Source organism: Ruditapes philippinarum, unplaced genomic scaffold (genome assembly GCF_026571515.1).
Source record: "Ruditapes philippinarum isolate M1 unplaced genomic scaffold, ASM2657151v2 ctg3676_1_1_1_1, whole genome shotgun sequence".
NCBI classification, from domain to species: Eukaryota; Metazoa; Mollusca; class Bivalvia; order Venerida; family Veneridae; genus Ruditapes; species Ruditapes philippinarum.
Genome location: NW_026851915.1, coordinates 51,248 through 69,268, shown reverse-complemented (window position 1 = coordinate 69,268; position 18,021 = coordinate 51,248). Strand labels below are relative to the sequence as shown.

General features: G+C 31.1%; 1 protein-coding gene across 1 annotated transcript; it reads left to right on the top strand.

Moving 5' to 3' along the window:
* The first annotated feature begins 3,602 nt into the window (after positions 1–3,602).
* Positions 3,603–5,973, top strand: LOC132742613 (neuronal acetylcholine receptor subunit beta-3-like). The gene is made up of 2 exons (XM_060731067.1): positions 3,603–3,716; positions 4,822–5,973. Exons 1-2 carry the CDS (start codon positions 3,603–3,605, stop codon positions 5,971–5,973), a joined length of 1,266 nt encoding a protein of 421 aa, XP_060587050.1.
* The last annotated feature ends 12,048 nt before the right edge of the window (positions 5,974–18,021 follow it).

The following is an 18,021-nucleotide window of genomic DNA, read 5'->3' as shown; positions in this document are numbered from 1 at the left end:
TTGTAGGCAGAAAAGTATTTTCGATACGGAAAAATATGGAACGCCACATCTGTCTTTTATTCACGCTTTTCGTGGTAACTTGTCAGAGGGATATGTGAACCTCTCTTTTCAGCGTGTTTACATGTCATGACATAATGTTGACTTGTCTATCTACCATTTGAATATGCCAATAAGCCATGTGATATTGTAAAAATAACGTCTTATTATATTGAAATAACATGCGAACTTCTCAGGAGTCCGTATTACTATGTTAAACGACAATGCTGATTTGTCTAACTTCCATTTAGATATGTCAATGTGCCATGCGATATTGTTAAAATAACGTCTTATTATGTTAAAAGAAAAAGTGAACTTCTCAAGACATCGTATTAATATGTTAAACGGCAAATGTTTTGGCATTAAATCTTAATCTTATTAAAATACATGTTTAACTCAATATGTTTTTAAGTTATGAATTAGGAATTCAAAAAGCCTTCTGAATAGGCCTTTTTCTCTTTTATCAAGGAGTTATAGAAGCCTAATGAGGGCTTTGATACTCTTAAGTAGGAGAGATAAAAACATTATTAGATAGAACTAAGTAGGAAATTTTGCTCTTAATTAGAAGAAATGTAAAAATAATAAACCTAATTACAACCAAGTGTATGTTTCTGTTACTACGGACATAGAAACAAAGTATGGGCGTAGGTTCGATGATATTTAAATTAATGTCAAATAGAAATGGTCAAAAAAGATAATAAAATAATAATTATTTTTGGCACATTTTGACCAGAAACTCATTAATTTTGGAGAAGTGTTTTATTAGTTCCCGCGATTAACGCTTATGCTTTTATTATAGTATATAACCAATGGCCATCTTTATCACAGATAAGGCAAACCAAACAATTGGACAAATACAACACAGAACTTAACGGAGCTCGACCATGTACATCAATAACGGAAATTGTCGAATCAAATTTATGGAAAAGTCACAGTTGTCATTAAAACATGTACATTATTTCAATCTGTGACATTACTCTCAGTAAGGAGTTTTAAAAGCCTCATTAGAAGAAATAAGTATATTACATGTATTAGGAGTTGAGAAATAAAATCTTAATTAGGACTTTGTAAGTTCAAACGAGGAAATCCAAAAGCTGAAATATATTTGAACTTTTTAACTTATAAATATGAGTTTATATAAAGAAAACATTAACAACTTTATTTCTCCTAAACCCAGCAAGGTAGAGGATATAGAAATACTAATCTATTTTTGAATTTCTTTATTCTGAATCTTATTTTTTCTATTTTTTTATCAGTTCTAGAAAATTTTAGCTTTAAGGACAAACAGCTATCTGTGCTCGAGTCTTAAAGATAATGACAAGTGCAACATCTCCTAATACACCAACGTTACTACTCAATCAGTATATAATATTCAAAATGAAAAAGTGATGAAACCAATAATCTCTAACGTTAAGAAAATTACAGCTCTGAGGTGATTTTATAGCTCCTTTTTACAACACTTACCACTTAATAATATGGAAAAAAACTGATAGAAAGTAAATCAATGACAATAAAATGTGAAAATTGCAAACTAGGTTTAAGTGTCAACATTTATTGACATACATAAAATGTTCATTAATATTTAGCTTTTTCAAGCTGTCTTTGTTTTGGTCTAAGAATTTTGATGTATTTTCTCTACCTGAACTATGTCCTTTAAGATCTTTCATTACTGTGAGTCTGCAAGCGATAGTTTTACAGTAAGACACTGTAAAAATCTGGAAGAAGGGTGATCCTTCGAAAGCATTAATCACCACAAAATAACATGAAATTTACAGACACATTTTGATTGAGTCTGCAAGCCGCACACCAACAACTAATTGGCAATAACTTAAAAATACCTTACTACACTATTTTCTTTTCAATTAAAATGTTTAACATATTTAAAACAAGATGTATCTTGTAAAAAGATACTCGGGCGAACTAAAGCTGGTTTATTTGCATATCGTACCTTAGGAAACATGGAAATAAAATCATAAGGATTATGATATTGAGCCCTTTTATTTAATTTTACGTTAAAATTTTTGACACATTAAAATCATATGCATAAGTCGACAAACACCATGTGTATTTTGTGTGTGTGTGTTTTTATTTTTGCTATTTCCATGCGCATGAGTAAACTGGGTCGTGGATGTAATTAAATGGTGGTTTGGTTAATGTTTGTAGCAGATCTGAAGCAGATTGCATGGTTATATAGAACTAATAATGTGAAGGAGTAGTCTTGGTTAATCAGAACTTAAGTATCTGACATTTAACTTGAAAGTAAAAGAACTTATGAATGTAGATAGTTCTTTAGATCAATCACAAATTAGACATACCATGTCAGAAAAAAAAATCTTTATGTTTTTTCCTTATTTTACAATGACCAAACAGATTCCGAGATTTCAGATTGTTATTTTAAAATGACCAGTAAAATTTTTACATATATTCAGTTCATCCCTTTAAATTTTACTGGAAGTCCAACCGAAAACAACAGACAGCATCCGTCCGAAAAATTACAATTTTATAGTAGTAATAAATACTTCCCACCACCAACGAGTTTTCTTTTCCTCACTACCAATTGCTGCGATTTCTTTTTTCAATAAATCGTTAATGAGACAACTGTATGGATGGACTGCTATAGAAAAACAAATGGGTCATACTTAACCTATTATAACAGAATTGCTATAAATTGGTCTTTCAACGGTGTTGGAACTTAGTATTGGACATGATCACGCAACTATTGGATTGTAAGGTGGATTAAAAAAATTGCTAATTTATGAATTCTAAACCTATTTTTTTTAAAAATGTCACTATTTTTTGAATGTTATAGAAATAGTCTGTTACTATAATTCTTACAGTTTTTTCATACTTTTGCTTTTGAAAGATAATAAATTGTAAAGTCGGTTTTGTAGGCTAGTTCATTTGACGAGATAATATTTTGTATTCACTGTCATTCGAGATAAACTGTTAGCATAGTGTCTTACATAGGCATCCTGGTATAAACGCTATCACATACTTAAACACGTAAAAGGCTAATAGTAACACGAGGTGTTAATGTCGTCTGACTGCAAAAGTGACTCTAAAGTACATTCAAAAGAAGCCGTCTCTGAGCATTACTTATATCATTTTTCTTAAATGCGCATTCACTCAGCCATTATGCAAAAATAAGACAGGCAATGTTTCGTAATGATTAAAATCATGCTTACTAAACCTTTCGCTTAATCATATGTTTTAATTTAATATTTGCGTGATCAAACGTTCAATATTAGGTGCTAGCATTATTGATATACCGGCTTTTATTTGTTTCAACAACAAATGAATTACCACCTACCGTTTCCATCAGCAGAAATTCGTACTGACGAGTTTTTTTATATTATATTGAAAAAGCAAATTGTTTTTAGCATTTGTTCCACTGGACAGGGAGGACTAAATAAAACACACAGGATTTTATCAAAAACTGTAATCATTGCAGTATTATTTGTAAAACAACAGTTTTTATTGAAAGAGATATTTTTTAAAACAATTATCAGTAAGTTGTCGAAATGCATACACCTCAGCTTACTTACATAGTGATACACATTGTAACGATGGCGTACGGACAAACGTACACAGACATGAACGATCTTCTAGGACATTTGTTCAATGAGACACGATATAACAAACTTCTGAGACCAATACACAACCAGTCCGTCCCGTTGCAAGTAAGTTTATTTCTTTATATCAATTACCTCATGCTGTTATTAAATTTAAAATAGTTTCAATGTTTTGTTTGATAACATATGATGCATTAGAGTATTCCGACAGTTATTATAACGACAATAAATCTTACGTTCTAATTACTAGTTAATTAGAATATCTATGGTCTTAATAGTGGTGTCAAATAAAGTGCAAAGCATATAGAAATGGAAAAAAAATGTGGGCTTATAAAAAATAAGCGGAGTGGACTTAATTGTGGATGTTTGATAATTTAAAGAAAGACAAGAAAATTCCGTGTCTTTATATGGGGTGGGTGGTCTTAATCCCGGTGCATTCAAAATATGTTTACTGCCGTAATAGGCTGCTTTACTACATGTTTTGAAGACTGACTGAATGCTGATCAAGCCTAGGCAATCATTTGATTTCTGTTTTCAATATACATTGTAATCATTATTGTTTTCGATATGTTTTGGTACGTTTTTTTAAATACACATTATTGAAATTATTAAATGTTAATATTTTAATCTACATGTACATGTATTCGTTTTCAACTTCATTGTGAATAGTGGATTTTCAAAGATTTGCCTCTGACTCACTTTTATAGATTCACATTTCGAACTTAATTTTCGGCCAGGAGCTAGTTGATTCTTAGTTGTGATAACTTTTTTCGAATGAAATAGAAAATACAAACCTATTGGGAAAAAGTTGTTGCTTCTTCTAGAATATTTTAACTTCATAACAAAAGTAACTACTTTTATTCACTTGATTTCTAATTTTGTAACATAGCCATTCATGGACTTTCTCTATTTACAAAATTCATACAATACTGTATATATTTTATAAACGCTCGCCAAATCTGCGAAAGTTTTAAAATGCTGAATATTCCAACTACCGATGCTACAAAATTGCATCAATTTTCATTATGATGAGTTGCAGGAGAACCATAAAAGGTATATGAAACGGTTTACCAATAGTGTTGCTACTTTCAAAAAGAATGCATTTTTAAAACTTCCATATCAGCTTCATTAACCTTTACAATAGAGTAATGTTATAACAACAAAAACACTGTTTGATTCAATAACTTTCTATGTGAATATGATAATATTTCAGGCTGATTTTACAGCGTATCTTCTAAGCGTAGAACGTTTTGACATCTCGACCAGGGAGGCAGTCATCACAGCCTACTATGACATAAGTTGGAGAGATGAATATCTTACATGGGATCCGTCTGAGTATGGAGGCCAAGAAATTCTCCAATTACCCGAAGGGAAATTCTGGATGCCTGATATTGTACTGACGTTACAGCCGGTGAGTACTGAAACATCAGTTTACTTCAACGGCGCATTTGCTGCTTGGGTTACGTACAAAGGGGACCTTACATTGATTCAAATTGGGACGTACCAGACAAGATGTAAAGTTGACACCACGCTTTATCCATTTGACATTCACCAATGTAATTTTCAGTTTATTATGCTGAGTCATCGCGTTGAAGATCTGAAGATACGATTGCCAACAAAAGCTGTTGATACCGACTTACTCAGGAAAAATGGTGAATGGTATATTGAAGATACAAATGTAACGGTGGTTGTTACTCCTACAGGTTTTAAAATAAAGGGCTACATTTCAACTGACATGGTAGACGTATCTTTCACTCTAAGGAGGAGACCGACATTCATTATCAATAACATATATGTTCCTATAATACTTATGTCAAGTCTAAATATAGCAACGTGCTATGTCAGGCCTGACTCCGGAGAAAGATTATCCTTCGCAGTAACATTATATTTGTCCCTGGTTTTCGCTACAACTGCAGCGATTGAATCGATTCCAAATAATTCACTGAAAATGCCATATATGTCATACGAAATACTAATGATAAACTTTATAAACACCATCGGCGTGGCTTGGAGTATATTTATAGTGCGCCTCTCAAATATAAAGAACATCGATGAAAAAAAGATTCCTAACTTCCTACTGAAAATGGTAAGAAAAAGAAATAAACTAACCCGGAGTTTTACTATGGAAACTGATGTTGAATCCGTGGGATCAGTTGATTTACCGAAATACGACGATGTTAAAGGTAACGATGAGAAATGTGAAAAAGATGCGGATTCGATTAAATCAGTAATTTGGAACGATGTAACCGGACATGACCTTGCTGAAGTAGTTGACAACATCTACTTTTGGTTGATGTTTATCGCCATATTTGCACTTCTTATTTCTTTTGCTGCAATTGTTGTAGTCCAATGGGCACGATCGTAAACGCACAATGGAATATAGAATGGTACATTTTTTTCTAATTCGTTTTCATTTTGCCTTTTTGCACATAAAAAGCACAATTTTAAATATCGTATTGTTTTTGTTTGATTCAAAATAATAAAAAAGCAGTTATGCTTTCCTTTTAATTCATATTTCTATTTCATACTCAATGAAGACTTAAGCCATTGCATGAATTTATTATTACCATTTTATTGTATGTAAAATGATTCACGCATTTCCAGATTTTTGTTTGAAGTGAAAATTTACTTCTTGTCAGGAAAGACTATAAGGCGCACGAGTTCTTCTATAAGTATAGATATTCAGTTTTCGATAGACGATGTTCTAAAGTATATTTTATCTGTATTGAATGAGCATGAATATAAATGAAATAACTCGTTTTATATATACCTTTTCATTTATTTCAGCTTTCGTTCAACTACAAGCATGAGCTTTGACATTTACGCCTTGATGTTTGATAATATCAGCATTTGTTTCAGTTTGATGTTGTAGGAAGTTAAAATCTTTTAAGATACGGTGAACTAATCTTAATTATTCTATGAGTGTACAATTTTATCTTTACACAAGGAAACGACGACCTGCTCTTGACGGGTCTCATGCGACTAGAAATCCTTAGACGCTTTTATCACTTGGTGACGCCGCCACTCAATGTATTATTATTTACCTTATGTAAGATAATGATAGTTTATTTTACATTTTCGATTAAGTTCATGTCATACAGTGCACGCGAAAGGAGAGTAACAATTTGCATAAGAAATTTTAGAAAAAAAAGAAAGAAAAAACGACAGCAAAGTGTTAATACCTTTATGTCAACGTTGAACTCATATGACATTTTTTAAAAAATCGCATGTTCGCATGTGGGCATATGTTATCTTTTATCTAAATCATATTTTATTGGAAATAAATAGGATTTCTACGTTTTAAACAAACTTTTGTGATGATAAGATGTATTTCCTTTGTCGACCGTCCCATGTCGCATTGTCAATTTGAATTAAAATAACTTTCAAAGAGGTCAATAGCAATAGTTTTTTACACTGAGCGTGCCTGCATGCGCATAAACGCATATCCTTTTGTATCAGTATAAACAAATTTCACTTTACAGAACAAATTGTATAAAATGTTAATACAAAGAAGTCTGGTTTAAAAAAGATGTTTATGACGGCATAGTTTTATCTCTTTTCCTATAAAAAAGGTTGCTAATTGATTCCAATAACTTGGGCGTTCCCTTCATGATCTGCTTATTAAGGTATCTCCTGATTTTTTTAGTTCCTTACTGGATTTCCCTATGGCCGTTCTGTGTGACAGGCTTTCTTTACAAGTCTTTCTTCCTTGTTGATTTTTGTTATTTTATTATGTGATGGACTTGCCAAGTCAGTCTATGTGCGGGAAGCTAAGACCATATTCAAATAGACTCAATCAGTCCAATATTGAAAGTATATTTGCCATTTATTTTAGCTACTTTTGTAAGAAATGTCTTGATGTTTTAACTAGATCTTATAAGGAACTGTACAAATAACTGTATCGAATAAAGGAATTATGATGTACTGCAATATGTCAAAATGGTTACAAGAATCCTTTACACCCTAAAACCTGTATACAAAATTGTTTTTGGATTGCAGTTATGATATGAAATAACGACATACTGCAACTGGAAAAAAATGACCCGAATTAAAAAAAATGTTTTCGTATTCACATGATAAAGAATTACAATAACGTTTAATTTGTACTGATTATTTGACTTTGTACTTAAGAAGTAAGTTGCTAAGTTGTTTATGCTGTATTGATATTGTGTATGTAATGCCAGTGCTCTAATTACATGTAATACACGTTATTTAAAATAAGTTATTACACATTGTACTTTTAAACGCAAATCATGATTAAAATTGGAACCTTCAAAAGAACAGACAGTCGTGCGTTTCACATTCAAAACTATTACAACACAACAAAAGAAATGAAAAAAAAAATATCAAAGAAGCAAAAGAGCTCAACCCCCACCCAAGAACAAGCAAACATCTAATCATCTTTCTTGGCTTGTGGCCCCTTTGACGTTAAAGAAAACAATTTAACATAATATTTAAGAACAAGTTCTCAAAATAACCGCTGAATTACATCTTAGTATTTATATTATAAAACCAATTTCTCTTATATTCGAAGATACATGATATGTTGTTTATACATTTTATGAGTATAACGTCCGTCTATACCAGCAGTAGTACAAATATAAAATACACCATTAGTTGACCGAAACTTTGTCGGAGAATAAAAATGAAATTAAAACATGAAGGTTACGTGCCCGTTCATTACAACTTACTCGTACACTTTTTGTATCATTCTTTTAAAACTCAAATCACTATGGATATTGACTCAAAAAGAAAAAAAGGATAAGTTAGCAATATTGAAAACAATATACATGCAATTATAATGTCTGAATGTGCGTAATAAATCTTTAACATATTGATTAGAATGGTAGATACAATGATAAAGTGACATACTGCTAATCAACGACACTCACTTTAGTCAGCATGCATTCAAATTGAAGATACATGTATCTCCTTGTTTGCTGTTGTTCTAATTGGTCAATCAATATGAATGCCAATTTCTAACCAACTGTTTATGGCGAGAATTATTTTTTATCTTGAAAGTTGTCAATTTTGACTGATTAAAAGAGAAAAATTATTGAAGTTATCTGTAAAAAATCTGGAGAACAAGTGATCCCACGGAAGCATTAATCAGAACAAAATTACACGAAAATAGAAGATTCAGTTTGATTTAGTCTGTATAGGAGGGATAATGAAAAAGTGCAACATCCTGTAAAAGTATGATAAAAAGATCAAGAAAGAAATGCGGCGCCCAATGAACGCAACCCTCATACGTAAACCATTCTCTAAATGACATTGAATTTTTTATTTGTCACATTCATTACTAATATTGCCGTTTTTTCAGATTAAAGAAACTAATGAAAAATATGATACATTTAATGATACTTTCCATCCAGTTATAATCGGATTGACCTAAAGGCATGTAGATTCTAATATTGATATTGCTAATGTGATGAGATAGATATTTCAATATTGAACCAAAATACAATGAATATCTCAGATATTTGCTCAACAGTCACGTGATTGAGACTGACTATCATAAGTGATGATCTGATGATATGAAATTAATAATATAGGAAGTGAAACTTCAAATTATGCCACTGACCGGATGTCCTTCTTTTAAAAATATATTCGGTCCAGAAAAATATAGATTATAACTATTCTCGAAGAATGTCCAAAATTGGAAAAAAATGTTGAAGGCTCGATCATTTAACCTTTAATGTACCACGTTACTGTCATTCTATGAAAAGCAGATTATTAAAAATGCGCTATCCTAAACGAGAAGCAATTGACAAAACTAAATAATTAGAATTTTGCAAGAAAATAAATGGTTATGAAGCCTACACAGACACGAAGTCAAAAGACCACCTTTAAAAGCACGCAACATTTACTCAGGGTGCTTACATAGTCAACTGTGTACAATCAGTATAAAATAAAAGAACAAAATATTGTGGAGGCCCCTTATGGAATAAAATCAAATTTTTTGAAAGGGCGACAGCAACATCTTGGGCATTTTCGCCGGTCATAATAGCCGATCATTCCGATTGGTATACAGGTATTTGATTATCAAAAGGGCAGACACTCACATTGATATTTCCATAGACTTACAATATAAGAATGGTCCCTTATCCTACCTTAAAATTCAGTTTTCATGCTAAAGAGGTATTTTTTCTAGCAGAATGAAATGCCTGACACATAAAAATGTTCCTGTTATATAGGGGTAGCCAAACATTTTTTTGCAAAATGAATTCAAAGAGGATTACCCCCCAAATTTTCTGCTGATCACAGGACTGACATACACTTTTTATAAATGCAAATATCCAAGTCAAAATTATCACAGAGACTCATGAAATATTTCATTTTCTTCAGAAAACATTGTATTGTTACTTTTTAAATTAGTTTTTATACTTAAAAATACCCCATTTTCATCCAATCGCCTCATGTATAAACTGAATCATACGGTTTTCCCTGCTCTTTTTTTCAGCCAATCGCTGGCCGTGTTACAATACCATACCCTGACCTAAAATGAAATGTCACGAACAATGAATAGCGAGCTGGAGAAATACGCAATGCAAACATATTCAAATGAAATTATCTAATCCGTCAAATTAATCGCGTTATTCGGTATTTTTTTATTAATCTTTTTGTGTAGTACACACAGTTGGTTATTGTGTATTGCTGTACCAATAAATAGAATGATGACATCAACATTGTGAATGTCCGAAATCTATTTATAGAAGTAGTTTTATTTTAACGAAACACGCTATGGTTATAAATAACGAACTGGAACTGGAGAATTTTGCAGGAAATGAAATATGAAAAATGAAACAAATTCAAACAACTAATTGCACTTTGGATATTATAGACCTGTATTCTTTGGGTATTATCGTAAATATTGATAGAATTTCAAGTTCCTGTGGAAAAATGATATTCTAATCACTCGCTTCCTATATATGCAACAATGACCAAAACATATCCTATTGAAATAACCAATGTCTTTTGCAAGCTTTACATCTGCCTCTGTTTTCGTTATAGATCATAAAGCGACAAGTCACAAAAGTTCTACATTAGAAACAATCAATTCAATAACATCAACAATATGAAAAAACGTGTAGCTAATTGGCTGTAGCAATTCAGCGTTTTAATGATAAATACTCGGATACTAATGCATTTATGTGTATACTACCAACAAAGTATCAAATACTTTTTAGATATTTGAGGTGGAAGCATGAGTAGAAATTGGATATTTGGTGTACATATATTCATGTTCATTACTTCTTTTTATCGTGTTTCATTACAGGAGGGGGTATTCCAGCAGATTGTAAATTAATATTGCTTTCAAAGAATTTACGTATCTAGTTTTAACAATACGTCTGCTGTTTTGATGTCAATGTTTGTTTGCAGCAAAGGATATCATCACTGCCTGTGTTAGTGTAAAGTTCTTAATATCTGGACGACATCAACCGGTAGAGGTGGATGTCTCAAAGAGTGACACAACTTATGAACGTAATATACATTCATGTGTTATGTAAATAAACTTAAACTAATTACTAAAGATGATACTAAAACGTACATCAACTATTTGATAATATAGCTCAGCTACATTAACATTAAGTATACACCAAGTACATAATTATACATTAAAAACAACATAATATATTATAAAAAAGAGATAAACGGAATCCCTAAAGAACTCCCAAAACGACAGAATTGGAAAAAAATTGCAGCCTCGTTTTGATTATGCCTATTCATGGACGATACAAGTGCAAGTTGCTGTCCACGCCTCCAAGCACCGGTTTTAGCAGAATTCAACATTAAAACATAAAAATGGTCAAGTTTTGAAGCATCCGCAGATGTGTCCATTTAGCGGTTAATATATAACTTGTACATCACTTAAACATCAAAGTAGATTAGCTATAGCCAAAGGCATAAATAGTATTCAATTTTACCTTTGATTATGAACGTCAAAAAATATTGCGCGAGAACGCTAATCTCCATCGAGTACATGCAGCTGATAACTGCCATATTTTGAACATGTTAACATATCAGTGAGTTCTCCAGTTTGTTATCATCTTTTCGTTGTTATTTTATATATATATTTACAGGAGCGTATATTTTCTATGGAAACCCATACCCATATCGGCAGTTGAAAAATTAATAGCTTGATATTTTATAAAAGGTGAGCCAAACTCTAGTCTTATTGGCCATAGCTTTCCATGAAATCTAGGCACATAATTAAATACATTTGTGAAATGAATAACTTTTCTACTATTATTTCATTAACAATAAAATCTATGGCTCAACTTTCAATAATTATATTATCAAAAAAAAGAAGGAAACATTAAGAAACGAAATACGTCTTATCGTTGATTACTTCTTTGGCTTTCTTTGTTAATTTATACCAATTTATCATGTATTTTCATCACTAAGAGGAAACACGGACCATACAAGTGACAAATCAGTATGCCATTAGCCTTTTATAACGGTATGTTGATTTTGTCGAAAAGGAAATACAAAAAAGTTAGCTACAAAACAAAGTCATTAATATTTGCTATCGGAATAAATTAAAAACAAACATGATTGCTAAAAGATGTTTTCTAGGTTTTGTAGAACACGTGGCCTACTTGTTTCGGACGTTAACCTTTTCACAATAACAATATTTGCTTAAAGATATTTTGTGATATTGAGCCCATTTATCATCCTAAATTATTATTATTCAGAGGAAGCGTCAACCATACAAATGACAAATTACTAAACCATTAGCACTTTTAACAATATGCTCTTGTTGTTGTTTTCCTTTTGCACAGAACAATGAAGATGAATAGCAAAATAACATTATTTTTGTTCTATTTGTGTATAAGCTATTTCTTAATGTAAGACACTGTTAAAGGAGTAAGCAGTGTTAATAATTATTTGTTATGGCAACATCAGAGCCAAGGATTTTTTCCATACTGAATAGAGATTTTTGCTGAAACGTGCAACTTTTAAACTCCATACTTCTGCCTGATTTTGCAGCTGACGCTAATAAAAGCTGTTTTGCACTTGATGGCCTTGACTAAAAGGACAATGTGATCTTGTTTGTTTTTCTTTAAAAAAAAGAAACAAATTTAGTGCAGCTGCTACCAAAATAAATAATGGAACCATTGCTTGTCAGACAAAACGCCAATTTGAAAACGTTGTAAAGCCGATGATTAAAACACTCTTTTATAAATCAAATATTTTTCAAATTCAAGGTAAGGATAAGAACAGAAAAAGACTAAGTCTTATAAGATTCTACTCCTTTTTAGTGTATGTTTGTAATGTGTAATATATAGGGAATATCAATATTTTGGAAAAGATAAAGATGCGAAAATGTGTAAATAGTATACAGCAATCGAAAATGACTACAAATTACTGATTAAATGTGATGTAGAAGCCAGCAACACATAATTAAATCGCAAAAAATCAACCTCCTTGACACTTATAGATTATATATTTTATTATTTAATTTACAACACTTTTCATCTTCCCTTATCATTATGCATTTCAACCATCAACATTTCAGACAATTGCTTATTTGACTTAATGAGTTTTTCTAATATCAATGTAAGTCTGTGTGCTAAATTTATGTAGATCTTAAAAATAAAATATTCAAAATATACATACAAAATGTTTATAATATGATATAGTATTGTATTTTGATTAAAAAAGCTTATAAATTATAAAATTTTTAATATGCGTTACATGTATAGCTGTGTAAGTACATAAAAGCAAACAAGATTGAGTCCCTTAAAGAAATATTGAATATAATTCATTAAATTGAAAACAAAAGCAAAAAAGCAATTGTTATAAATAATATGCCATTTGCCGATTACAATCCTTTTTTGACCCGCTTTTGGAATATTATATTAATCGAACATAAATAATACACTTAGAAAAGTTAGATCACAGATACTACGTTGACCCATTTTAGAATTTGTACCAAGGAAATATGTGTCTGTTGATAACATAGGCCCCTGACGCAAGCAATATTAGATTTCAACGTTGATAAACTTTATCTCCGTTTGTTGCGAGTCTACTGTATTGATTCAGTAAATTACTTTAAAGGGATATACAGGCAAAATTATGACAAAAATACAAAAAAGATCTTCTGTACTCAAATCACCCTAAAATGACTTTTCCTAAAGTCCCAGCATGAATTTCTGTATAGATTCTATATATTTTGGGTTTGAAACTTAAATATATCTATATATGTTGAACGAAATTTGGTCGCCAACAGAATCACCAAATAGTTTAAATACAAGTCATGTGATTTGAACAAACCCTGGAAGTTACTATAACAGGTATTGCAAATATTGCATGATTAAAACAAGTCTAAGTAAATGTTCTTTAACGTTTCCAGAGTACACAGTAACAACTATTTTAAAATCATAGCGCTCTAACCTGACCCACGCGGGTCAAGTTAGGAAAACACCATTTTATTCTTTATATGGAGAAAAGTTTTGTTCTTTTTACTGTTTAGTGTATTCTTTTTGATGACATTTACAGAATAATGAATGAGAAATTAAAAACTAAGAAATTAAAATTTGCCTGTGTCTCCCTTTAAGTCAAATAGTTACTGTCATGAATTGCGTAAATATAAGTTTGACAACGTGACTAAAGCAGCCCTCAGCTTGTCCAAAGGTTAGTATATTAAGTTTTAGACACATCGTTTTATATAATTGTCAAATCAAAAGAATTAAGGTGGAAAATATTGCCACTGATAAAATACATAAGCAATAAGGAAGCCGCTCTATACCTCTCATCTACCAGTACACTCATTTTAGACGGCGATTCATTCCCCAAACTTTTATTTTTTATAAACGAACGTAAATAACATTAATAGCTCTCGGAATGCAGTTTCGAAGTTGGCTTACGATGATATGATGCACTTTTCCAAGAAAAACATACTGAAATGCTTAGTTTGAACCAACACATTATTGTTTTTTTCTAACAGAAAATAAGAGCTGAGGCCTGCTTTAAAGAATGTTCTTTCAAATGTGATTTTAAGTGTTTTAGTTTTAGCAAATTTGCCAATGAACATGTATTTTCATACCAAGTTTCTTCAAGAAATACATTTTATCCGACTTGTCTAACTTGTCATTATTCTAAAACACAATATGTTTTATGACATTATAAAAATTGACTTTATTACAGGGGCGTGCGGGATAACGCACTTTTTCATCATCTCTCCTGTACAGACTCCATCAAACCGAATCTGCAAGGAACATGTTATTTTGTTGTGATTATTACCTCCTAGGGACCACACTTTCTCCAGATTTTTGTCAAAGAAGCTATTTCTAACTTTTGCATTGCGATACATAATTTATAACATTTTTCTTTTATAAAACTTGAAATGAAACATTTTAGCAATAATTTTTTTTTCCGCAGCAATTGATACTATCAAAACAATTAATCAATAGTATATATTGCAGGTTTCACAGCAGTTGAAAATATAGAAAAAGGTTCTTCTCCTCACTGTCAGGTTTTACTCAGGCAAGATATACAATTCTGTTAATCTATGGTTGCAAAGTGTTTTTTATACATTTAAACTGATTAATGATATTAATTGACTGTGTCATAGCTTTTAATTAACAGCAATTATATGCCCTTTTCTTTGGAAGACAATTCATATGCAGACAATTCGTACTGACTATAAATTTAAAAAAATGTCTAAAACACAAATCGCTGCAAGCAGTTTATCACATGAAAATAAGTGTTAAATTTGCATTGGATTCAATCTAATTCTTAAAAACTGAAATAGTTCTTATTTTTGAAACAGTATAATGTACAATAGTTTGATAAAAGGTTAATCAATTAGTTATTGCAATGTATACAATTTGGCTCAAACTTATACATTTAGTAACGATGACGCGTGGACAATGTTTGGTTTGGTTTTACGGTGCACAAACACTAAACAGGCATTGTTGCATCGGAACTGACAGGAAAGATGATGTTAGCTAACTTGAGGTGTAACAAGCTTAAAGCAACACCAAGGGTCAAAACCACCTGTCTTGCTGAAGCTGAGAGATACATAGAATCCAGGAATTCGACCCCATTAGTCCCCTGTTTCGACGACGCAGAGATAAACTTTGACAGCAATAATGATGCCTCGACAATTAAAGGAAACCCCTCAGCCACAAGGATGCTGCGTGGACAAACGTTTACAGATATGAATGATCTTGTAGGACATCTGAATAATGCGACAAGACACAACAAATTTCTTTGATCATAAAATATGTCAGGTTAATGGTGAGTTAATTTTTTTCATAAGTAAGCAGATTCTGTCATTACATGTGAAGTATTCATGAATACCAAAGTTATGAAGAAGACAAAACTCAGTTAAAAAAAATATATGAAGCATTTACGTATCAATAAAGCTCTATTTCAGATTTTACAGCTAGTCTTAATAAAGTTTATCAAATGTTTTCAGTAATGGAGGATTTAGAACACATTTTTAAATAGTTGCTATGTATTTTATATGTGTTGCTATATGTTTTTGTACTTTTATGTCATTGGTTTCGTTACTCTGTGTGTTGAAGTTCATCACTCCCAGGATGAGAAAGACGTTATATTATCCTATTATCTTTGACGACCAGATTCAATAACAAAAACGAGTTTGTGACTTTGACAATTTGTTGTTAATTATGGATGTTCTTTATTAAAGAGATGTGTTTCGACTGTACAATGTTTTACCGTGTCATTTGTTTTGTATGACACACCTTATATTAAGTAATGAAATAACTAATAAATGATATGAAATGTTATGTGATCATTTTGTTAGAGCAAAATATTCTCTAGGTTAAATGCGTTTGCTATGGTCACATAAATACATTTAGAAAAATAAAAACTACATAATAGAATTTATTATTTTACTTTACATGATAACTACTACAACAGATAGTAAGTTATTCTGGGGAACAACTGAACAACCAATACAGCTCCACTGTCTTTATGCTTCTAATAATTATCTCCCTTATTCGCACAGATTTCAATACCATATTTTTTATGTACGGTATTTATACACGTTTAACTATCAAATGTGACATTATCTAGATAAAAACTGTAATAAAAAACTACGAAAGAAAGACATAAATTTAGTTTACTAAAAATATTATACTATAATTGACATCAGTTGAGATACTTATTTTTTTTGTAACTATTATAATACATTCATTACTGTATTCTACAACAGGATTTTGCAAGTACTCTTGCCATACCTTTATTGTTGCGGCGACCTGGGTGTATTGCATTACAGATGTTTTTGCACGTAAAAAAACCGAAGTTTTTTATGAAATATAAAAACCACTTAGAGAGTATGATTATCACCGTATACACCGTAATATGAAAATTAGATTGTTCGTCTATAACAAAAGGAGTCCAAGGTGCGAGTGATAAAGACATTTGTTAAAAGCACAATTTTATATGTTTTGTTATATAATGTTGGGCTTAACTGTAGCGTTAAAAAAGCTGCTGTAGAAAGATGTAGACAGTGGCTCGCAAGCGAACCTGAAAACCTCACATGGGAGATACATGTAAGAAACTGTTGTGTTAAATGCTCTACTATATGGACATATACATGTGTTTATTTGGTAACAAATTAAAGCAATACTTATACCTACAATTTCTTAGATTTCAATATTCTACCGATTGTACATATGAAATAGACTATATATTAATTTGCTCATAAAAAGGTAAACATATTTGGTTGACACCACTTGATTGAACGTAGGATTAAACTTATTTGGTAATTATTTGCAGTTATACTGTCGTGCCATTTCAAACCACACTAATGTCTTTAATTGGGTAGCATCATATCATATTCGCAGGAACATACGTTTTTTGTTGTAATTATACTGTTTGATATAATGTTTTAACGCACAAATTCAGCGTCGCGAGATTCCTTAAAAGGCCTGTTTGAAGTCATTCCGATTAGTATTCATCTAAGAGGAGTTTAAAAAAACAAACGAGTGATATTTCGTCAAGTTTGAGTTGATAAATTGAAGCAGGGAATATAAATGACTTCCATTAGTGTCCTCGGTCAAAAGTCACTGTCCACCGATTCAATGACCTCAATTTATTCACCCCTTTTTTACAAGCATATTAAGTACCGAGCAGATATCATGACAGGAAATAATGTATCCCATAAATTTATCCTTAAAATTATCATTTGACAATCCAAATGTATTTCATAAAAAAGAGAAAAACGGGAAAAAATATAAATATTTGTTCCTTCACTTAAAAACACGTAATAGAGCTGATAAAAACATAAATTTAATAGTCAGTCGTAATCCTCACTCTCATATTTCTTTTTGTTAAATGCATTAGTATTTTATTCAACACACATATACCAAAATAAACAAAAAGGTTTCAAAGTTTTATTCGAACATTTTTATTATGATATGTTACATTACTT